The 25,884-nt window shown below is 39.4% G+C and overlaps 1 protein-coding gene across 1 annotated transcript in view; it reads right to left on the bottom strand.

The window, feature by feature from the left end:
* The window catches only part of LUZP2 (leucine zipper protein 2), a 344,353-nt gene extending 320,923 nt beyond the window's left edge, over positions 1–23,430 (bottom strand). The window contains exon 1 of the mRNA XM_029059088.2: positions 23,232–23,430. Coding sequence (XP_028914921.1) covers positions 23,232–23,293 — 62 coding nt within the window. The 5' untranslated portion in view covers positions 23,294–23,430. The remainder of the gene's footprint in view (positions 1–23,231) is intronic.
* Positions 23,431–25,884: the final 2,454 nt, after the last annotated feature.

The following is a 25,884-nucleotide window of genomic DNA, read 5'->3' as shown; positions in this document are numbered from 1 at the left end:
TTTGGAATATAAAGCAGCTGTTGTCTCCCTGTGATTTGCTTCATTGGAACCAGATTATTACATTTACAGTTCTAAATATTTCTTGTCAATTAAACAAAATTTGGGGCATTTCTAAGATAGTTCAATCTTAGCTCTGAAAATGGGCAAAGGAAATAACATCAAATCTGTGAAGCAAGGACAGTGTATTTCATTAAAATCAATAACAATCATATTTTAGCTTTCCTGATCTCTAATATAATGTTTTATTGATTAAAATTTGAAAAAAAATGGATTTTATCTTGGAATCTTTTTTTCTATTTGTAGATTTATTTCTTATTATATTCATGCAGAAAATCCTGCTTTTTAAAAGGTTACATGAATAATGGTGATCATTTTTAAAAAACCTAAGGCAAAAGAAATAGATTTATACATTAAATATTCACTGTTGTGAAATGTATGTTCTCCTCCACAGTCTAGTGTGCTGCAAACAGAGCAGGCAATGAGAAAATTTGATTAGAGCACCTCAATCTTACCAACAGGTTTTAAAATGCTTTTACTCCAGGCCTAGTCAAACTAAATTATTTGGTCACATAAAAAAATAAATAAATAAATCCACAAGGACGTGCCAAGATGAAATTGTGAGACATTTTCATTCCCCACTTTTAAAGATTGACCAACTTTATTTGCTACTAATTCCAACAAGTCTTTCTTCTCCATTTCTGTTATTACTGTTATTGATTGGCAAAATGGACACTGCTAGATAGAAATAGGAAAATAAGGCATGACTTTTTTTTCTCTTTAAGACTACTTTAATTTAGGGCTGATATAATCTACATTTTTTTCTAAATTTACTTTTTTTTAATTTTACATCATAAAATCATCTATAAAGTCCACAATCATTGAAACTTATGCAACTGGTAACTTGTTTATTTTATTTTAGAATTTGCCCAGATCAACTTAAAATTCAATAGTGATACTCATTTGAACAGTCAGGTGTAATCAAATATAGGTTGCTTTTCTCCCTTTTTAGTTGATAACAATTCTGTTCCCAAATGTTTACTCTTGGTTCTGCACTAGTGAATTTCTAAGTAGACAGCACCTTTTGCAGTAAGGCCTAATATATTTTTCTCTGCTAACTCCATTAGCAATAATTCCATTGAATTTTGACAGCGGTTCTTTTGCTGTATTTCATTCTTCAGACAGCACACAGGCTGATCTCTCAAGTTCTCCTATCCAAGTTCTCCAAATTTAAAGATCCTAGAAAAATTTGATATGCTACTTTCTTCCTTTTTGGGCAATATAAACATCAATCCTGTGAGTTTAAAGAAGAATAAAAACAGTTTAAATGTTTTCCAGCCCTATCATTAGAGGGTTAGTTAGAATTTAACTAACCCGTCAATGGGCAGGGACTGTCTCTATCTGTTGCTGATATGTACATTCCAAGCACTTAGTAGAGTGCTATGCACATAGTAAGCACTCAATAAATACTATTGAATGAATTTAAGCAAAATAACCTCTGGTTCTGAAGGCAAAAATACTGCCCAGTTTTTAATTGAAATGATGTGTCAAGCTGGTGCAACAATTGAAAACTGTATGGCATATTTGGTCTTTAGATGATAGATGATATGCACAGAGCATTATACTAAACATTTGGGAGAGTATTGTCAGATCACACTTTCCCAAGTGCTTAGTACAGTAAGTGTACACAGTAAGTGCTCAGTACATGCAACTGATTATAGCACAACAATAAAACAGACACATTCCCTGCCTATAACAAGCTTACAGTCTGGCGGGGGGGAGTGGAATGGTTATTATTATTATGATGGGACTCATCCCACCTCCAGCAGAGCAGCTTTCAACGCTACTTGAAAACAGACTTCTCCCTCACAGCTCTCAGAATCAATGATGCTTCTCCTGCTGGCTTTAAGCTGCAACTTGTCCACTGTGTCTGCCCATGGAACTGATCCAGAGGAACTGGGAGAGGGATAGATAAATTTGCTGAAAACTATTCTTTAATCATTTGTCAATTTGGGCAATGTCATTAACTTTTTCAGTTTGCTAACCTTATCTCTTAAAACAAAATATAACAAGTACAAAATAAATGAATCTGAAATTACTAGTAGCCCAGGATAACTCATTTTGGACAGAGACTGCTGGTGTTCCTGTCACTAAGCATTCTTTCTGACCTCTAGATGAAATGACCAACCTCAGAGTGCAGTCATCAATCCACTGAGGAGCTTTGGTTGGTTTCTAAAATGGATAGGTTTTAAGACGAACCATTTGTTTGACCAGTCTCATTTATTTTGGCTATGGATGGAAAGAGAGCCAGCCTCTCAGGATCAGTCTTTCTTGTCAGCTAATTCTAACTAGATTTGATCATCTTTCCAGTCTTTCCAAGGTGTTTATTAATTTATATATATTTATATGTTTATATATTATATATTATATTTAAACATAAAATATATATGTTTATTATTTATATATATATATTATATCTATCCTCTGTAGAGTCCCTTGGACTTCTAGAGAATGTTTCTAACTTCCAGACAGCAATGCTAAATTGTAATGTGTTGCCTGGGCCCCAAATTAGTGTTCTATTCACTTTGGGCTACTTCAAGTTGTATTTGAGAATATACCTTCTAATAGTTCAGAAAGGAATTAAAAGGAAGACAAAAGCCACCCAATTTTATTGTAAATACAGGTAAAGCACAGCTGGTATCCTCCTGTGACATTTCAGAGAACCATCCTGAGTACAACAGGGAAATCAGACTGGGAGTGTAAATGACACTAACCAAATGGATGTGAAATATTGTTGCATCAAGCTTCACTTATTGGTGTTGTTTATAAAAATAGTCTCACTTTAAGACTTTTATTCTATATGAAAAAATGTTATATTTCTTTGAAAAGTATAAAAATACTTATAACTATCCCAAATGTGTGTCCAAATCTTTCTTTCCAAGTAAATCCAGCTTTGGATAACTTTTTTTGCCAAATGTAGTGTGGTCTTTGTAACTGGAAAACAATTACAGAATCTCCATCATTTGTACTGAATATTACATAATACCAATTAACTTCATGTTTAAAATCACAGTTTTATCATTCTCAAGGAATTATGAAGAAATATTGAAAAATGTTTAAAGTATTAGGAAAATGTTGATACTTCTCTAAATTACCGATTTCTTTTGACACCTAGGAAGACTCTTCAGGACCATCACCACAGTAATCCCTTGAGATTTTTTCTTTTAAATTTTATTTCCAGTGCCATCATTGTGCACCATGAAAGCCTCATACACTTGCTTTAAAAATTGGCTAGTGTTGTAAGAAGGAAATATGAGGCAATGGCTGATTCCTTGAGACTGATCTGTACCACTGAATTAAACATCCAATTCTAGACTATATGTACAGAGTAAGCAATCCACTCAATCTGGTACCATTCTGGGTGCATTTTTCTAAAACTGGATTAGTATTCTTTTGGTATCTGTCAAGTGCTTACTATGTGCCAAGCATGCTTACTATGTGCCAAGCACTGCATTAAGCACTGGGGTGGATAAAAGGTAATCAGGTTAGAACAAGGTCATAACCAAAACGTGAGGATTCTAATTTGAATTCCATTGGCAAAACAAAGTTATTATTATGAATAATAATTATTATGGTATTTGTTAAGCACTTACTAATATACCAAGCACTGTTCTAAGCACTGGGGTAAATACAAGGTAATCAGATTGCCCCATGTGGGGCTCACAGTCTCAATCCCCATTTTACAGATGAGGTAACTGAGTCACAGAGAAGTTAAGCCACTTGCCCAAAGTCACACAGCAGACAAGTGGAGAAATCAGGATTAGAACCCATGACCTCTGACTCCCAAGCCCGTGCTCTCCTCCTAAGCAGAATGGATGGATACCTACCATACTCTTAGGGAAATAGCCCTAATATTGGTTGCTTCAATTTGGGAAGGAGCAAGAAATGTACCTTCTTATGGCATGAGAAAGATCTCCTAAATATATATGAAATATATATATTTCTCATGGTATTTGTTAAGCACTTACTATGTGCCAGCCATTGGATTTAAGTGCTGGATTAGATACACAATTAGTTCCACATAGACTCCCCATTTTAATCCCCATTTTACAGATGAGGTAACTGAAGCACAGAGAAGTGAAGTGACTTGTCCAAGGTCATACAGCGGATAAGTGGCTGAGCCGGGATTAGAATGCAGGTCCTTCTGACTCCCAGGCCTGTGCAAGGTCCACTAGATTTGTCTCTGGGAAATTTGGTCTTGAATTTTGGTACAATAATAAACAAGGAGTGAGATCATACATTAAAGGACACAGAACTCTTCCTAAACTCTCTGACCCTCACCCTTAACTTCTCCCAGACTTTCTTGGAGCTTCTATTCCAAGGAAATGTAAAATGTTCATCAGTCAATGACCATGGGAAAGTGGGGGTTTATCGCTGATACGGTTAAAGAGGACTTAAGAACTAGTTCAACTAAAGTATTCTCTAAAGGCAAATCCTGCCCTTCCTAGATATTTCTGAGCTGCTAGAGGAACTTTATTTGAGTTTATTGCTAATTATTAATTAACTGACCCATATATAGTCAATACTGAAATACCTAGGCAATTGAAGCTATTCAGCTCCTGGTAAGTTGGAGACCTGGGCAACAGTAACAGCCGTCCTTATGTAGTTCCAGCTGAGGTTAAGTAGATGCAAGGCATAGGGGAAGAGTTGTACAAAGCAGAATTTTGGAAAGAGAAAATCAGTTTTTTAGCAATGAGGAACTTGTTCACCGAATGGTTCTCTTTATACAGAGACATATTTCTATGAGGATTAGAACTGATCTATGGGTCCTTTATGGACACAAGAAGCAATGTGTCCTAATAGAAAGAGCACAGGGCTGGGACTCACAGGACCTGCATTCTAATCTCAACTCTGCCACTTGCCTGCATTTTGACCTTGGGCAAATCACTGGATTCTCTGATCCTCAGTTTCCTCATTTGTAAAATGGGGATTAAATATCTGTTCTCTCTCCTACTTAGTCTGTGAGCTTTTTGTGAAACAGGGACTATGTCTGAACTAGTAAACTTGTATTTTACCCTGGGCTTAGTACAGTGCATGCCACATAGTAAGCGCTTAACAAAATCCAACACATATAATGCATACACATAGATGGGCCCTTCTATGAACTCCCAGAAATTGTCATGTGCACAGGAAGAGGGGAAAAGAGTTTGCAGGCACCTGAGGGGAACTTCTGGTAGGGAACTTAGTTGTGAGGCTCCTCCACAGTCAAGATGACAGCTACGAGACACTTGAAGTATTCCCCCAGTCCGGGCCCAAGCACTTACCTCAAAGAGAAAATGAACCTTTATCAGGTTTCTCTCTCCTAATTTACCTTGCTCATCTACTATAACCAAATCTGCACACTCCGTATCTCTAATGCTAGTCTCTAATGGTAGCCTACTCTCTATTTCATCTAGCTCTTCCCCAACCCCTTTTCCACGTCTTCCTAGAACTTCCACCCCCTTCATAACCTAAAGTCCCCACCTTCAAAACTGTCTTAAAAATCACATCTCTTCCAAGAGGACTTCCCTGATTAAGCCCTCATATTCCCTACCCACCTTTCCCCATGTCATCTATGCAACTTGGCTGTGTACCACTTTAGCACTTTGATACCCACTCCAGGCTAAGAGCACTTATGTTCATATACTTACCCTCTACTATTTACCCTATCTGTAATTTATTTTACTTTTCTTGCCCTGTAAAGTGTAAGCTTCTTGTGGGCAGGGATCATTTCTACCAATTCTAGTGTACTGTACTTTTCAAAGCAATAAGCACAGTACTCTGCATGCAGTAAGCACTCAATAAACGCCATTGATTCACTGATTGAACCATGCTGAGTGAAAAATAAGCCCAGTATTAATCAGAATAGATTCAAAAGCCCAGTGGCTATGTGTATAATTATTCAAAACAATTGCTTCTGTGAGAGCTGCTTGCTTTTGAGAGGTTTCTGTAATACTGGGCAGGTTTCCCTATTCTGTAGTGTATTTTAATGTTTCTATATCACTATACTATAAGCTCCTTGAGGGCAAAAATCATTAATGTGCTGTCCACATAGTAATCCCTCAATAAATTACACTGAATTATTAATTAATATTAAGCTTCTTATTTACAGATCTCACCATGGGCAAGTTGGGAATGAGAAGTTTAATAACAATTTGATCCTTTGTCCCATCTGTTCCCCAATATTCTCTAAAAGGACTTCCAGGTAGTTATGATGTACTCCCAAAGAGGAGCCTTCTGACCTTTCATTTTGCATAGAGTCAAATATAAATGGCAAAACTAACAACCTATTATATATTTATTGAAAATTATCCCAAAAGCAACAAATCCCCACAAAACTAACTGATGCATCTTCCATTATCATTCTCTTCATTACCTGCTGCTTTTCCTTTCATTTGTAGAAACTGTCCACACCTATAATATCAGCTCCTACATCAAGCCCTCCATAGGCAGGCTGCCATCCTTATGGATATTCAGGATTATGACAGTAAATTCTACTTTAATTCTTTTATCTTCAATGAAAAGTTTGTCAGTGTGGCCTTTCACCATCAATTTAAGGAGGATTATGTTAGCCTTTTATGAAGCACTGACTGTTTTCTTTTAACTCAAATATTTTTTGAAGCCAGAGATAGGAAAAGAAGTGGATAACCCAGTGGATAGAGACAAATAAAGAATAGGGCTTAGGCAAAGAGAGGGAAATATGGCTAATCATGGGCCATTCTTTATGTGACAAGATATCCCAAGGCTAAATGGAAAGTCAAAAAATGGGAATTCTGACAGAATGATAGGAGGGGTGTCCTCAGCTGCAGTAATAATGACAGTCGTATACAACAGTGAAGAGAAGGAAACCTTTCCTTGTCCTTCTTTTCTTCCCCAGCAGCTGTTAGCTGATCACTGCTGCCATTGTCAATGCCACTGCTGCTCAGGCCTTTCTAACCTTATGGTATTTGTTTCACGCTTTATATTTGTCAAGATCTGTTCTAAGTGCTCTGTTATGTACACATTTTTCAAGTAGGATACAGTCCTTCCTCTACATGGGGATCACAGTTTAAGTTGGAGGGAGAAAAATTTGATCACCATTTTACAGGTGAGGTAATTGAGGCAGAGAGAACTTAAGTGACTTGCCCAAGGTCAACTGCAAACAACTGGCAGAATCAGGATTAGAACCCAGGTCCTCTTCTAAACTTGTGTTCTTTCCACTAGGCCATGCTGCTTCTCATGAAGCAGCTTTTCTAGAGCCACCTTGAGTAGAAGCCACTTGTTTTAGGTTATATGGGAGACAAAGACATATCCCTTAAGGCAGAAAATCCCTGACCACCACAGAGCGAGCTAGAATTGAGTGCAGTTATCTGTTCTGACAGAATGCAATCTGAAATGGAGGGGTGAAGTTAGCTAGATATACGGGAGTTGTAAGCTGCAAGTTAGTGTCAGTCTGAGAGAGTGCAAGGGTCCTATTTGCCACATGGGCGCTTAGTATTTGAAATGAATGACACCATAGTGAAGCATTCCTTCATTCAGTTTCCAGGAACTTTGATTTGGTCAAGCTCTGAAAGATTTAGGTATTATCATAGGCCACTACATTTGTGTAAAATGAAGTATGAGATGGAATGATGTAATTTGGAAACTTAAAATCAGACATATCACAGAATGTGTTATGAAATCATGAGCTGAGCCATGAGAGGTATGCTTAAATCTCCACTTCACCTTCTGGTCATAAATAGGCTACATGATACAAAACTAGAATCTCAAAATAAAATTCTTCTTCTTTTGAAATCTATTGCCTTATTTACAATTGTGTTGATGTTAACATGCAGGATTCTTTACTTCTTTCACATTCCTTCTGTTCTTGTAGGGCAAATATTAATTGTTCTGATAAAAAATATTTTGAAAGATCTTAAACTACAAAAAGAAATATGCATTTTTAAAAATTAAAAAAGTCTCTTAGAAAACCATTTATACACACATGAAAATGATTTTGTGATATTTCTTTCATAGAGCTGGAAGGATACAATGAAATTTGTTTAACCTTCCCTCCTCTCATTCTATTTCATTTCCAACTGCACATGATAAAGAGATATTTTGAGTGTGGGAGCTCAAGAGATGATTTCAGAATGGGATTTGGGATTAAAATTTATTGATAAAAATTGAACATTCATTCAATCGTATTTATTGAGTGCTTATTGTGTTCAGAGCACTGTACTAAGTGTTTGGGAAGTATGATTCGGCAACAGATAGAGACAATCCCTACCCAACAGTGGGCTCATAGTCTAGAACAACAAAATGAAAACCAAAACCCCCCCCAAAAAAAACAAAACAAGTAGACAGGCATCACTACCATCAAAATAGATTAATAGAACCATAGATAAATGCACATCATTAATAAAATAAAAAAGCATTAAATATGTACAAAGTATGCAAGAGCTGTGCAGAAGGGAAGTAGTAGAGCAGATGGATGGAATAGGGGCAATGGGGAGGGGAGGAGGGGCAGAGGGAAAGGGAGGGTTCAGTCTGGGAAGGCCTCCTGGAGGAGGAGAGCAATCAGGAGCGCTCTGCACATAATAAGTGCTCCATAAATACTATTGAATGAAAGGAGGACTTTGAAGAGGGGAAGAGAGCTTGGCAGATGTGAGAGGGGAGGAAATTTCAGGTCAGAGGTAGGACTTGGGCCAGGGGTCAATGGCAAGACAAGTGCGTACGAGGCACAACGAGGAGATTAGTGGCAGAAGAGCGGAATGTGTGGGCTGAGCTGTAGGGGGAGAGAAGACAGGTGAAGTAGGAGGGGTCAAGATGATGGAGAGCTTTGAAGCCAATAGTGAGGAGTTTTTGTTTCATGCGTAGGCTGACAGGCAACCACTGGAGATTTTTGAGGAGGGGAGTGGCTATTTTTTTTAAATGCTTAGGTCTTTCAAGTGTACTTCAATTCATAGTTTCTTCTTTTGTTCTCAGCATTTCAGAGAACAGGAACATATAGAACAAATCAGATAGGCACAAACAGTTAAGTAAACATGACAGGCATGCAGGGCAATCTGTCAATTCAGGAAAAGAATATTTGTTTTCACACTTCATTTTAACCAATGGTACCACTGAAGAAACTCATTATTTTCACCAAAATAAATGCTAAAAATCAGCCTGGGTGTGAATTCACAACTTTCAAGCACTAAATGAAAATGCAAATGTTTATATTTTGGTTTTCTCTCATTCTTAATACACGTACAGTCACCTATATTCTCATATTCACCTATGCACTTATATCTGTACCCTTTAAGCACTTGATATTCTCCCCATCTTAGCCCCTCTGCACTTGTGTGTGTGTGTGTGTGTGTGTGTGTGTGTCTCAGGCCTTCGAGTTGTTTCCTTCTAAGAAAACTCACTAGTCACTAGTCTTTCATTCATTAGTCACTAGTCTTTCACTCACTAGTCACTGGCCAAGCTAGGAATGGGATGGGTGGGCCTCTGCTTGACTCTCCCTCCTGTACCAAGACCAGTAGAATACTGAAAACTCTCCAGGTGTGACCCTGAGAAGGGGCACTTATGTACATATCCGCAATTAATTTTATTAATGTCTGTCTTCTCCTCTAGATTGTAAGCTCCTTGTGGACAGGGAACATGCCTATCAGCTCTATTGTACAACATACTCTCAAGTACTTAGTATAGTGCTCTGCACATAGTAAGTACTCAATAAATACCTTTGATTGATTTATTCTTATTCTATTAGAATTTGAATATACCGCCTGCTCTTCATTTGGTTTCTGGATTTGATTTGTCCACTGTGTTGAAAAATTCATGCAGAAAATTAGCTGGAGTAGTTTCACAACTAATTTCTCTCCCTGTTCTAGTTAAGACCACAAGAAGGGTACTTTCAAAGGTTAATCCAAGCCAGCCTTTGACTCAGTGAACTGGGAGGTGAACAGTTGTAAAAATTTAGGGAGTAGGAATTAGGTCCCAGGTGACTTCTGGGTTCTAGTTGGTCAAGCAGGGTAAGATAATGGTGGTGCCTACAGGTTCTGTGTCCTGCCAGGGCTTGGCATAAGTGGTATGGGACCAGAGCCAAAGACTCTAAGGAGCAGGGAGACTGGTTGGCCTGTGAGGCTGAATATCCTATTCTGGGACAGTCACGGTGTTTAGGATCTCTGCTCACCCCAAGGCTTTTTTTGACTTGCAGATCTGGGGCTGGTCTTGTCTTCTGTAGGGGCCACCCTCCTAGTTGTGGAAACCCATATGCCATTGCCCTAGTGAAGCATAGGGAATTAAACTCAAATGTATCATGCTTGATTATGAGTTTTCTTCTTTATTGGGAAGATCCAGCTCAAGATAAATCAGCTAGACTGTTCACTTAAGCAATTTTCCATTTCATTATATTTGCCCTTTTCATCTCTGAGATAAGACTTACAGAATAGTGAGGACATATATCATTTGATTCTACTACATTTTCAAGAAACTGCACGGTCAGTTTTGTATGATCACAAGGTTAAAGTGACCTGATTTTCTCATGAAAAAGGTAGGGTGGAGGAGGTGGGCTAATGAACCAAGCTATGTGAAGGGGAGGGAGGAAAGTTACAGAGAGAACAAGAGAGAAAGAGTGTGATTGGAAGAGTCAGTCATGTTTAAAATTTTCCATGAAATTTCCTGGAGACTACTCTGGGCTACAGCTTCCACTGGGGCTATCTAGTTTCTCATCCACCAAGCCGTAGGAACTCTGACCCCTAGCTGGAGTGGCCACCTCACAGTCCTGTACAACCCCAGTTAATTGTTCACTTGCTGCTGCTGATTTCTCAGGTCAAGGAAATGTGCTGAGGCAGATTCCACTCCTGAAACTCTCATCCTCCCTCCTACTGGTGAACTGGTTCGTTCCTCAATGGCCACCATCCCACCCCTGAATATGAAATGATCAGATTTCTCAAACAGTAAAAGTCCACAATTCAGGGCAGTAACAGAGGGAGCAAGAGTTAAATTTTGAAAGCAGGAAGATTCCCACTAGTTTGGGAATATTTGGTCACCCTTTGTATCAGGCTAATGCTAACATAAATGCACACAAACCACCCTTGAATCCTTGGGTATGACATCTTTGTTTAGCCTGAATATATGATTGCTTACATTTAGGTATGATACCACCTTTCCAGATTTGTGCACCTTCTTCCCTAAGTACTGGCAGAATGTGAGTGGGGAAATGTCTAGTGAAAATCTCTCAACATTCGAATTAGCATAATTCAGTCTTTACCCATCACACCCACCTGTGAGATAATCTAGATAATTAATGTAATAATAAGAATGAACACAGAAGAAAAATACTGTCCCGTAGAATTTGCAGCTGTTCAATATTAAACTGCTGGGAAATGGCAACAATTTCTTGCCTTCGTTTCTCATTTGCAGATTGAGCATATATTTTGTTTTACTGTGACGGGAGGAACAAGGTTCATGCCCTCAACAACCAATCTAAAGTCACCTCAAGGACATCTTTCCACAACCTTGTGATTTCAATTTTTTTATAATTTCTCGTTTCTTCTACATTTCAATGAAGTCTTACCGCTTTGTGCCCAATGCTCTAGGTGAACTTAAACCAAGAGCAGGAATAAATTCCTTCAAACATTACAAAAGATAAATTCACAAAAAGAAAAGGCTAGAACCTTCCATTTTTATCTTGGACCCCTTCCTTCTACAGTGCACTGTGTACACTTAAAACACATCAGCATGTCTACTCAGGCTTCTCTCCTGTCCAAGTACTCTGGAGGTGAGGAATAAGGTTACCACAGGCTGTTTAGACTTCCCCAAAACAGTGAGAATCACAATTTTTATACAGTGTCCCAATGCTATCTGTATTGCCCTCGCTCAAGCGTGACATGTGTTCTCCAGGACAAAGGTTGGGGATGAAACCTTTGTATAAGTTCTGCTTAAAAATTCTTCAATAGCAGGACTTTTCCTATGAGAGAAGATGAAGAAATGTTAACTTCCAGTACTGGCTGTAAAATTGGTTAAGGAAGAGGAAGGTTTGTTTAAAAATCCTCTATAAAATTAGTCCTAGAGGTGAGCAACTTGGGGCTCTGGACAGTCAACTGCCCTCCTTATATAGTAATTCCCAAATCTACATCTGCAGCCCTAATTTCTCTCCTTCTCTGCCTGGATATTCCACAGACACCTTAAAATTAAAGTGTCCAAAACAGAACTCCTTATCATCCCACCCAAACCTTGCCATCCCCCTTGATTTTTCTGTCAGAGTAGACAACAGCACCAACCTGTCTCACAAGCCGTTAACTTAGATGTTATCCTTGACTCATCTCTCTTATTCAACCCACACATTCAACCTGTCACCAAATCCTGTTAGTTCAACTTTCACAACACCACTAAAATGCACCCTTTCCTTTCCATGCAAATTGCCACCATGTTACTTTAAACACTTATCATATTGAGAAGCAGCGTGGCTCAGTGGAAAGAGCATGGGCTTTGGAATCAGAGGTCATGGGTTCAAATGCCAGCTTGGCCATTTGTCAGCTGTGTGACTTTGGGCAAGTCACTTAACTTCTCGGTGCCTCAGTTATCTCATCTGTAAAATGGGGATTAAGACTGTGAGCCCCACGTGGGACAACCTGATTCCCTTGCGTCTACTCCAGCGCTTAGAACAGTGCTCGGCACATAGTAAGCGCTTAACAAATACCAACATTACTATTATTATTATTATTCCACCTTGATTAATGCATCAGCCTTTTTGCTGACCTCCCTGCGTCCTGTCTCTTCCAACTCCAGTCTGTGCTTCATTCTGCTGCCTGGGTCATCACCATCCGCATCAAACAGAAAATTCTTACCATCAACTTGCCCTCTGCTACCTACATCCTTCCTTACTTACCTCCCTCATTTCTTGAACAACCCAGTCTGCACACTTCTCTCCTTAATGCCAACCTACTCACTGTACTTTTGATTTCATCTAACCTATCACCATACTCTTGCCCATGTCCTGCCTCAAGACTAGTACATTCTCCCTCTTCATTTTCAACAGATGAACACTCTCCCCCACAATAGCCTTACTGAAGGCATATCTCCTCCAAGAGGCTTTCCCCAACTAAGACCTTCTGTGTTACCTTTGCACGTGGATTTGCACCCGTGATTCACCCCTCCCAAGGCCTCAAAACACTTACATATGTGTACGTAATTCATTTAGTTAAATTATGTCTGTCTCCCCCTCTAGACAGTAAATTCATTGTGGGCAGGGAACATGTACACCAATCTGTTATATTGTATTCTCCCAAGCGCTTAGTACAGTGCACTTCACAGAGTAAAGTGCTTTTTTGCTAAAAAGGCTTTTAAAGAAAACATTTTCAAATTTAGAGTACTTAAAGGTGCACACTAGAAAAATAATTGAAATATTTCATTGTTGTTACATATTTATAATATTATCTATCATAGAATAATATTAATTGTATTTCTGACACTTTCAAATATATTTGCATTGCCATGATTAGTGGTTTTGAATTTTATGAAAAAATGTATTCATGCCACCTATTTCCTCACGAAAATCAACACGATCAGGTCTGAGCTCCCCAAAGTCACCCCTCCGCCTCTCCCCTCCCCCCCACCAACCCCCTCCCCTACTTTCCCATCCTTCCCTGCAGTATCCTCAGAGGAGATCTCCTCCCTCCTCGCAAGTGCCACCCCCTCCACCTGCGCCTTGGACCCCATTCCCTCTCACCTTCTTAAAACTATCGCCCCTGCCCTCCTCCCTTCCTTAACTTCTATTTTTAACCACTCAATCTCCAATGGCTCCTTCCCCTCTGCCTTCAAACATGCCCACATCTCCCCCATCCTAAAAAAACCCGCTCTTGACCCCACTTCCCCCTCCAGTTATCGTCCTATCTCCCTACTACCCTTCCTTTCCAAAATCCTAGAACGAGTCGTCTACAATCGATGCCTAGAATTCCTTAACTCCCATTCTCTCCTAGACCCCCTCCAATCTGGCTTCCGTCCCCTCCACTCTACCGAGACTGCTCTCTCTAAGGTCACCCGTGACCTCCTTCTTGCCAAATCCAATGGCTCCTACTCCATTCTGATCCTCCTTGACCTCTCTGCTGCCTTTGACACTGTCGACCATCCCCTCCTCCTCCATACCTTATCTCACCTTGGCTTCACGGACTCTGTCCTCGCCTGGTTCTCCTCTTACCTCTCTGGCCGGTCATTCTCGGTCTCCTTCTCTGGCGCCTCCTCCCCCTCCCATCCTTTAACTGTTGGAGTTCCTCAAGGGTCAGTTCTTGGCCCTCTTCTGTTCTCCATTTACACTCACTCCCTCGGTGAACTCATCCGCTTTCACGGCTTTGACTACCATCTCTATGCAGATGACACGCAGATCTACATCTCCGCCCCGTCCTCTCCCCCTCCCTTCAGGCTCGCATCTCCTCCTGCCTCCAGGACGTCTCCACCTGGATGTCGGCCCGTCACCTAAAACTCAACATGAGCAAGACTGAGCTCCTCATCTTCCCTCCCAAGCCCGGTCCGCTCCCAGACTTCTCTATCACCGTGGATGGCACGACCATCCTTCCCGTCCCGCAGGCCCGCAATCTCGGTGTCATCCTTGACTCGTCCCTCTCGTTCACCCCACACATCCTATCCATTACCAAGACCTGCCGGTTTCACCTCTACAATATCGCCAAGATCCGCCCTTTCCTCTCCACCCAAACGGCTACCTTACTATTACGGGCTCTCGTTATATCCCGGCTAGACTACTGTGTCAGCCTTCTCTCTGACCTCCCTTCCTCCTCTCTCGCCCCGCTCCGGTCTATTCTTCACTCCGCTGCCCGGCTCATCTTCCTGCAGAAACGATCTGGGCATGTCACTCCCCTTCTTAAACAACTCCAGTGGTTGCCTATCGACCTCCGCTCCAAACAAAAACTCCTCACTCTAGGCTTCAAGGCTCTCCATCACCTTGCCCCTTCCTACCTCTCCTCCCTTCTCTCTTTCTACCGCCCACCCCGCACGCTCCGCTCCTCTGCCGCCCACCTCCTCACCGTCCCTCGGTCTCGCCTATCCCACCGTCAACCCCTGGGCCACGTCCTCCCGCGGTCCTGGAACGCCCTCCCTCCTCACCTCCACCAAACTGATTCTCTTTCCCTCTTCAAAACCTTACTTAAAAATCACCTCCTCCAAGAGGCGTTCCCAGACTGAGCTCCTCTTCCCCCTCTACTCCCTCTGCCATCCCCCTTTACCTCTCCGCAGCTAAAGCCTCATTTTCCCCTTTTCCCCTCTGCTCCTCCACCTCTCCCTTCCCATCCCCACAGCACTGTACTTGTCCGCTCAACTGTATATATTTTTCGTTACCCTATTATTTTGTTAATGAATTGTACATCACCTTGATTCTATTTAGTTGCCATTGTTTTTACGAGATGTTCTTCCCCTTGACGCTGTTTAGTGCCATTGTTCTTGTCTGTCCGTCTCCCCCGATTAGACTGTAAGCCCGTCAAACAGCAGGGAATGTCTCTATCTGTTGCCGACTTGTTCATCCCAAGCGCTTAGTACAGTGCCTCTGCCACATAGTAAGCGCTCAATAAATACTATTGAATGAATGAATGTACTTCTTAATATCTCTACAGGGAAACTGTAGTTTGATTAATACTCTTTCACTTAAAACTACTTTCATGGAATGAATTAGAGGTCATAATAAATGTGCATATTCCCACATGTGATTGTGTGCATATTTCATATATTCATTTTAATTTGACAGCTCTGATAAATACTTCTTTATGTATATTTGGGTAGTTGGAAAAACAAAGTAGTAACAGTAACATTTTTTGAGTGCATATTTAGTGCATCATACAATACTAGGTGTTTGGGAAGTAAAAATAAAGAAGTGAAATATTCTCTACCCACAGGAAATGTGCAGTCTAATAAGGGAGACAAATATAAAAAATAAATGTGTGTGTGTGCGTGTGTATACATGAGTGCTAAGGAAGCTGTAGTTCTGTCCCCAAGCAGCCCCTTCCATAACAACTGCAAAGTCTTAATTAACAATAAGCAGATAATGGAAAAACAATGGTTTCAGTGAATTAATTTAATACATAAAAAACAGGCCTTATATATAAGCATCATCCTTTAAAACAGGAATAGTTTATTTTGAGAAACAACATACAGATTGGCAGCATTCATTTATTTTCGTAGAAAAAAATCTATTCTCTGCCAGAATATAGACTCCACAGTTAAAATCAAAATTAAGTGCACCAAATCTCAAATGAAAGGTCAAACTGTAACTACTACAAGTTTTTCTTAGCGGTTGAATTGGCTACTCTGATGATAAAACAGCTATCATTTAAATTTGAGGCACATGCAATGACATATAATATCATCTGGAATCTTCTCCATATCTTAATGGCTTTTAAACATTAATGTAGAAAATAACTTTTTTTCTGGTGTAATTTTTCCCATCCAGAATCCTATGCCACACAAATACATTCCGCTGCCTTACAGTTTCATTTTTTATGGTATTTGTCTTGACTTACTCTGAACTAGGCACTGTACTAGGTACTAGGGTAGATATAAAATAATCAGGTTGGAGAGAGTCCCTGCCTAACATAGGACTCATAATCTTAGTCCTTATTTTACCAATGAAGTGACTGAGTCACAGAGAGTTAAGTGACTTACTCAAGGTCATATAGCAGATGGATCAGAATTAGAACCCAGGTCCTTTTGACTCTCAGGCCTGTACTGTAATCACTAGGCAACACCACTTCTCATCAGTAATTCTTGTAACAATTTTTGTGACCCATATTTTAATTAATCAAATTTTGACCCAAATTTATGATCCTGCTAGATAAAGTTGGTAAAATGGAACTTATTTTAACTTTTGTTATTTTCTGCTTCTATTTTGCTATCACTATCATGTAACAGAAGCTCAGAATAACACAACTAGTATATAAGTTAAACACCAGTCCCTGCTTCAAACTTCCTCACCATTTCCTGCTCACAGGCCATTTGTGGTAGAGACAGATTTATGCTTTCATTTCTTTAGCACAAGATTTAGAAAAAGTCATTGAAAAGCATGATGTACTTTTTGAAATTTTTTCTTGAAGACTGTATCAGGTCTGGATAATTCACATTGGTCTTGTCCTGTGCAGAAGGGCTTTGGTCTAAATCCTGTGATTTTCAACCCAGCAATGTTGCTTACTCTTAGCAGTGCTGGAGAACCCAATGATCCACAGAATATTCTCTCATACTGGGGTGGGAGTCAGGATGGGTGGCATTCCAGTGTTCATGGCAATGTCAGAAGGATATGATGATAGGTTTTCTCCCAGGTGCCGCTCTCCTCTCTGCTCCCTCTTCCCTCCACATCCTGCCCTGGATGAAGTCGAATTGACAAGAGATTCTGCACTTTACCTGGAACCACACTCTGCAAATCCCCAATCCCCAAGTGACACAGACACAAGAACCTCAGACTCCTATCTTGACTCCAAAGAGAATGAAGAGGACAGAGAATTATGCAAAACAATTTCTCTTTTCTCTTTCATGTCAACTTAATCCAAACCACATATTCTGGTGGAGGTGATTGGGAGAGGAAAGTCGAGCTGAACATATTTTTGAATGTTCAGATGTGGCTGGGATTTTGAATTTCAATACATTTAAATTTTTCTGCATTTCTTCACTCATATATGCCCTGTACATTGTAGCTTTGGGGACTAGAAATAGATGAAGATGCTTCAGCTGTTTCATATGTGTCACATGAGTGAGTTTATTTAATGACATTCAAGTGCTTACCAGGTGTCAAGCACTGTTCTGAATGCTGGGGAAGGTGCAAGTTAACTAAGTTGGACAAAACCCTGCCCCACATGGGGTTCTCAGTCTACATATTAGCTGAGATGCTTCCAGTGATATTTCATCTGGATTTACATGTTTTTTTAAGGTGCTAAATGATTCCTTCTTAGGTGTAATAATTGCTCCACAGAATTCCACAACCATGCTGAATTGTTTGAAATTGTGTTACAATGTCTTCAACATGTGTGCCTTCTTCCAACCTGCTCTACATCAGCTCACATAAAACCCAGTTCTTGAGTACACCTATCCCAAAAGGTATTTTTTATGGTATATTATGAATTATTTCTTTAATATGAATGTCTGCCTCCCCGCCTAGACTGTAGCTTTTTGGTGGGCAGGGAATGTGTCTACCAACTCTGTTGTTTTCTCCCAGGAGCTTAGTACAGGACTGCACACAGTAAGTGCTTAATAAATACCTCTGATAATGATAATGATGATACTTGTTAAGTGCTTACTATATGTCAAGCACTGTTCTAAGCACTGGGATAGATACAGTTAATCAAGCCAAATACAGTTCCTTTCCTGTATAGGGCTCACAATCTGAGTAGGAGGGAGGACAGGTATTTAATTCCCATTTTAGAATTGTGGTAAACTGAGGCACAAAAAAGTTGTGATTTGCTGAAGGTCATACAGCAGGCAAGTGGTGGAGCTGGGATTAGAACCCACATCCTCTGACTTCCAAGCCTGGGCTCTTTCCACTATGCCACACTGCATCTCTAGTGTGGCCTAGTAGATAGAGCCACAGTGAAAACCAAACAGAAATACCGAAACAGGAGAAACGGCTATTCTTGGAGATATTTCTGGCACAATCAGGGGAAGTAATCATGATATTTTACTAAAGAAATATCTTACACTCAAGAATTCTGGAAATACTTAGCAAGGAGACTTCTGGATTTCAACAAGGTTTTCTCTTGTTGGCAGTAATCTCTTCCACTCTGATGAAACATTTCTAATTTGAAACACTGGAGATTTACCTAGTGTTTGCTTTATATGAAAATCAATTTCAAAGAGAGGTAGATACCACAAATGTTTAGAAATATCATTTCATCTGTAACGGAATAGAAATTAATTGCCTACCTGGAATTTGAGTGAAAAATGATGTCCGGATATGACGAGACAGGACCAACCATGACACGTTCCACAAATGATTGTTAGCATATGGAGCTACACATGAAATTTGATGAGCAGTATATTAATCAGAAGCTCAGTGCTAAGTGGAAATGGCATATCCATAAAGCTGACCAACCCATGGTCAAATAGAGTCATGAAGTACTTTTTTTTTTTTGATGGGAGAATATTAAGTGATTATCTGATGAGGTTCTATACTGCCAGTTGGAGGAAGCTATCCCTCAGGGAGTCAAACTGAGAGTTTCTCTTTTATCACCATTTACTTCTTAACAAGAAATGGCAATAAAAAGTGCACCATTATGTCCTTTCTCCACACTTTCAAACTTGACTTAGTTTAACTAAAAGACAAAAGATGCACCTGGAGTTTAGTCAGCACTCAGAATCTCCTAAGACTATATGTCTGAGTAAGCATTTGGTATGAATACTGAAGAACAGAGGACCCAAGGGGAACTTCTGAGGTGACACCACAGAAGGGTTATAAGAAACCATCTGCTTTTAGTCCTTGTGTGATGCAAAACAACAGTAAGTCTGTGGATCTTATATCTATCCCCTGTTTTATGCCAAATAAAAACACATTTACAATGGAACAATCCAAAAGCATGAATAAGCTGATCCACAGTAAAAATGGAAAGGAGATTTTAATTTACCATTAGTACCTCCATAACTGATCTGACCACCACATGTCTATAGAAACCCAGGCTTTTTAGAAGCATGTGACTGCTTACTTTGAAACAGCAATTTAGGCTACCAAAAAGCAGTATTATTTAAAAAATGCAGCCAGGATCTTTTCTTCATCTATTAAGCCAACTAATATGAGCTTAATTTCTTCTGTTGCCTAGTTAGTTGTAGACCTAATATAATGAATTCCTGGATTACTATTATTAATTGTATTAGAGTACATATTGCTAATTTCTATGCACAATCCTAGTGGAGTTTGAGTTCCTATTACAAACAGAGCAATCAAAAATATTTGGTCTCCACAGGCCTTAAATTAAAATAGAAAACTCCTATTCTCAAAGACTGAACACTGAGCCTGCTAGCACAATTAAAGGAATATTGTTCATGATAGAAAACCAGAAGCCATGCAAACTCGTGAAAATGAAAGTCTTTTTTTGCTAGGGATCTTCTTCTAGGAGACTTGACATAGATAAAAGAGAAATCTAAAAAAAAAAAAGAGCACAAACTTTCCCAACTCAGTGAAAATAGTTTTTGGATTGTTCTGGTCTAGGAAACATATTTTAATTCACATTCCATTTGTTGAACCAGCTGCTTTTCCTAGCTCGTATCCATGTGCATCAACTGTTCATTAAAACTTAATTTAAATTGTAGCACCTGAGTTTTGCAATAGCTAACAGAGGGTTTATCAAACCAAGAAATCACTTTACTTTCAGTGGAGGAGCCTTAATTTGAGATAACAGCAAGAAATTTTATATACACATCAAACAATGTCAAATGGAAATGTTTCCCATTAGGAACTGATAATTGATAGATCCTTGCCAACAGTGACCTTACAGTCTACCAGACATTTTCCCAAAGTAACTTTGCTTCCTCATGAATCTTCAGAAAATGGTTCAAATCACACATTCACAAAGACAATTATTTTGTGAATTTTGTAAAAATGTTAATGTATGTCTACAAATAAGTATAAAAGGAATGAACCATTTTCTATCAATTTCCCAGCCCCAGAAATAGCTACACTGAGAATAGAGAATAAAGAAGCAGCGTGGCTCAATGGAAAGAGCCCGAGCTTGGGAGTCAGAGGGTTATGGGTTCTAATCCCGGCTCTGCCACTTGTCAGCTGTGTAACCTTGGGCAAGTCACTTAACTTTTTTGTGCCTCAGTTTACCTCATCTGTAAAATGGAGAATGAAGATTGTGAGCCCCACATGGGACAACCTAATTCCCTTGTATCTACTCCAGCGCTTAGAACAGTGCTTGGCACATAGTAAGCACTTAACAAATCCCAGTATTATTATTATTATTACACTGAAGACAAGCACCTGACAGAAGGAAGATGATGTCATCCAGAAACTGCCAAAATAAAGGACAACTGACTGACTACATGGATCCTCAAGTACTTGTTCATTGATTCATCAGTGGATGGTTAAACTTAAATCCCATTTAGTTTGAGGGGATACCTGGAGAAGAAACTTCCAGGGGAGAAAACTTACTGCCAGTCATGGCCACTGGTATGCCTGAGCTAAGCAGTTTTCCACAGCAGGATAATAGGAAGTTCTCTTTGCTGAAGTAACTGTTCATGCAAACCTGCTCTGTTTGTGATGCAGCACACACAATTAACCATATGCTTACAAGGACTACTAAGTACCACAAGCAAGATGGCCTTCTGTTAAAACCAATTAGACTATAATCTCTCCCTGTGAGTGACAAAGACCATTGAATTCATTTTCATATTTGCATAATGTTTAAAGTCATCAGATGCTTGAAAAGTCAATAAGATAAATGAATCATGGTCAATCCCACTAAGAAAAGATGCCATTGCTTCAAGGGTTTCTGGATAACCTCATTCCTGAGACTTCTGCATCTTCTTTCATGATAGTCTACTAATACGAGACAAGCAAACACTTAGTTGTCATTAAGAAGTTTGGTATTTCATAGAGTGAATCAGAAAAGTCATAATACCCAAATTTTTCTTCTAATGAAGACAGTGACCTTCTCTTCTATATTTATATTTTAGACCTGCATTAAAAATTTTACAAAATTCACAAAATAATTGTTTTTGTGAGTGTGTGATTTGAACCATTTTCTGAAGGATTCACAGGAAGCAAATTTACTTTGGGAAAATGTCTGGTAGACCGTAAGGTCATTGTTGGCAAGGTTCTGTCAGCTCCGCTATATTGTACTTTTCCAAGCACTTAGTATAGTGCTCTGCATACAATAAGCACTCAATACCAATGACATTGAAAATCAGAGGTTTCCATTTTTCAGTCTCTATTTGATTATCATCCACTATTTTAAAATAACACTGCATTTCAAACTTATACTGATAAGGATTTTCAGCCTTCCCCGTGCTCCAGAAGGGAATCATGGGTAATAGTTCAATCGCAAGCACCACGCTTCAGAAGGAAGAGCCCTGGAGGCTTTAAAGAGAAACCACAGTGAATTCAATAATTTCTAACTAGCTGAATCACGACCATCACAAACGGTATACGTTAGTCAGGTGAACTAAAATGGATTTCAATACCATATCTCTCCTAAATCCACTTCAAATCAGAGGTGTTCACACCACTTTCCTGTTGCATGACCCTTCAGATTGAAACCAACAGCTGTCTAACTGTGCTCTTATGTCAAACATGTGTGATATGAAATAGCATCCTTGTGCGAATTGTCAAATGAGGCAGTACAATAAAGGAATGACCTTGAATGAAATCACACTGTGTAGATTTGTAAAGTTAGAGACTACCACAGGGAATTGAAAGTCTGCATTCTATTCAACACATGTATACTATATTATAAGTATTGTTGTAAGGCATAACCTTTTTTGGAGGGCAATATCTCCCAAGAGTCCATTCCTTTCAGTAAGGCCCAACATTCAGATTTGAACTGAAAATTGCTACTTTGGGCATTGTGTCAACTTTCTTTTATGTCCAATGAGAGAGAAGTGAATTTTAATTGTTTCCAAAACACGTTTCAGCATCAACATCATCACTTACCTCTCTCCCTCTAACTTTGAACAGCTGACTACACTGCTATTAATTAGTCCTGCTTGTGTTTCATTATAAGGATATCACATAATGAAGTGGACCCACAGGTTAAAAGCGGACACTTAAGAAGTCCTGGAACTTTTACATGTTTTCAATATCTTTCATAGCATTACAGGATTTCTCCTATAGCGTTCTCTAAAGCAGACTACTTTTTGGGTGAAGAGTAGTGTTACAAACTGATAAGGCAGTCTGAATTCAAGTATACTGCATGCTGTAAATTCCCTCCCTGGCATTTTATTCTGCTTCCTTATTTCTATGGAGCCGTCTCCCTGTTACCAGAGTGCATCTGCTCACTACTACTACAATAGTATGGAGTGTTAGCTTTTGTTCTGAAAGCTCAAAGGAGAGAGTAGCTTCGATTCTTTATAGAAACAAATTAAAAGGATCCTGTTAACCAGAGAACTGCTGTATTGCCCAAGTATTTGAAAATTAGAATCAGCAGAACTAACTTAGAAAAATGGAAGAAACTGAAATGATTTCCCCTGGTTACGGAGAAATACCCCCCTCACACCCAATAAGATACAGGACCATCAGAACTTGAGACAAAATATGTTTCTTTACTCACCTGGTGCTGAGAATCAAAGCAGGGAAAAGAGGCAGCAAGTAATATGCAGAGATGAATTTCATAATGTAGTCTGTCTGCTTGGTTCCACCCCCCACTCTTCCTCTTCTCTTTTCCGCTCTCTCCCTCTGCTGCTGATTTGTAAAGCCGCTCTTCTGAAAGCAGGCAGCTCCTGTGTGAGAAGGTTCCCCCGATGTGGGAAGGCAGAGACAACAAGACTGAACTAATGAAGGGAGCTTAGAGTGGGGTTTGAGCTTCAGGAGTGATGTCACAGGCAATGAAGCTGCTACTGCAAACCTCGCCTGCGATTATTCAACACAGCGACTCTATTGATGTCCTGAAGGATTTGTTATTACTAGCAGTTTAAGTGGCAACTGGGGAAGGAGGGTGTACAGTAGGTAACACCGCATGCTGAGGATATGTGTGCTAATTTGCTCAGAGGATTATATATTACTGATTCAGATAGGAAAAGAGGCAGTTTCCAAAATCTCCAAATAATTCAATCTGCATTACTTGGCAGAAGGTGATCCAAGATTCACTGGGAAGGCATTGTTTAAAGTGACATACAGGTTCCTATCAACTGATTGAACTTCATGTGAAAGGACTGTACCCTAGAGGAGGAATGAAAACCTATTGTTCTAATTAGACACTCACAATGATCTGCTGCTGTTGGAACTAACATGAGGCAAGCAGAAATAGTTAACTTCTAAAAATATATCGAGAACCATTAATGCCAGCTCAACCTCTTAACTGACAGGAGCAATATACCAAGAGGGTTCAGAACCAATTAAGACTTTCTGCTGTCTGGGGTTTAAGTGCATTTCCCTCTTAACCTTGATCAAAACAAATCAGCTCAAACCAGCAGCTGCCAGAAGAGCTGCACTTTTAATTTAGAGTCTAACTACCTGTGAGGGGCTTTTGCTTTACATTAAATTCATCAGGTAAAAAGGACTAAGCCCTCTTTCCAAAATAACCTAAGTGGAAATTCTGGGAAGCACAACCAAGTTGACTGGCAAAGACAGAAGCCTCAACAGAGCAGGGTTTAGTGTATGGCAAAATACAGATCCCTGGCACTTACCTTATTGATTAAAGGCTTTTCTGGAAAGTGATGGAGGTTGCAAGGGGAGTATATATATATATATATATCTGTGTGTGTGTGTGTGTGTGTGTCTCAATGGAGCAACCATCAGTCTTTGTGATAAGATGATAACTGAGGGAGAATGTTTTGCTCTAACTCTTATTTGTCAGCTTTAAATCATACCCATGGATCGAAGGCGTTGTCTTTTGTATGAAGGAGAAGTACTTTTATGTCTCAAATTAGAGTCAGTGAGTTTATTCAACTGGTTACCACCCACCCTTGGATATGGGGGTATAGACCACTGACAACCAACATAAATATACAAATTAACTAACTTGTGAAGTGAACACTTTGGGGAAGAAAATGACAATGTATATAGCTCAGAAAGAGCACTCTAACTCAAAAGTAATAATAATTTGCTTTCTCACCAGCGTTTCTAACAATAGCTTTCTGGTTTGGGCTAGAAGTAATCACTTCAGTTAGAGTCTCCTCAGCTAGGAAACTTTAATTGCTATTACTTTTCGCATTACAAACCAGCATAGAACAATTAGGTTGGTGCCACTCTTTGCCAACCATGAAGGCAATTTCAGTTTTCCCATATTTGTTTGTGTGTCTCCATTTACTAAATAGGAGACATGATATATGTTTCTGTAAGGGATAATATTATTGAAAGAGGGAAATATGGCATGATCTGGAGGTGAAATTTTAGAACTCCTGCAGTTTTAGAGGTTTGAAGAATCAGTTGCTGAATTCCAGCACAGTGACACTGCTCAAGAGAGGTCTTTCCTCACACCCAAAATTTCCTTCCATATAGCCTCTAGTTACTCCCTCTATCTCACCCTCTACTCTACCACTTCTATCCCTCATTTCTGCTGTTTCATCAGCCTACAACTCCTCCTCTCAGATCACAGCTCTTGCCATTTCAAAGTTCTAAATCTAAACTTCTCCAAATACCTGCCCATTGATGCCATCACCTAAATTTTATCAACCCCACTATTCAATTCCAATACTTACAAATTTATTCATTTATATCCTCACTCAATAATTATTCTTACATGTATAGCAATTTTACAATGCATTTAGTTTGACTGTTCTCTTTGTAAATAGACTAAGCTCCTCATGGACAGGGAACAAGCTTCTTCATGCTTCTGCTTCTCCAGGCTTGTAGTATGGCACATTATATCCAGTAGGTGCTCAGGAAGTGTCACTACTTCTCTGCCTATGACAACCTGGATACTCTGCCACTAGGAAATTCTAAGAAAGAATGGAATTGCAAGAAATGTTGAAATATACATTTTTAGAGCCTGATGAATATTTTACTGCCCTTTAGTAGAGAGTGGACATCATCAAATTGATTCTAAGGATGTCTAAGTAGAACACAGGTTTTTAGAATGCTTATTCTTAAAGGCCTGAGACATCATTAGCTAAGATAAATCACTCAGAGAATAATCAGTTAATCATAGTGTAGTACATATTTAAAAGCTTGAGTTTATTCAATTACACATTTTTTCTAAGCAAACCTGAACATATAAACATACGTAAATACATATAGGTATATACTGTATTTCTTAAGGTTTG

Source organism: Ornithorhynchus anatinus, chromosome 3 (assembly GCF_004115215.2).
Source record: "Ornithorhynchus anatinus isolate Pmale09 chromosome 3, mOrnAna1.pri.v4, whole genome shotgun sequence".
NCBI lineage: Eukaryota > Metazoa > Chordata > Mammalia > Monotremata > Ornithorhynchidae > Ornithorhynchus > Ornithorhynchus anatinus.
The sequence above is the reverse complement of the archived record's forward strand: the minus strand, read 5'-3'. Positions and strand labels throughout refer to the sequence as shown.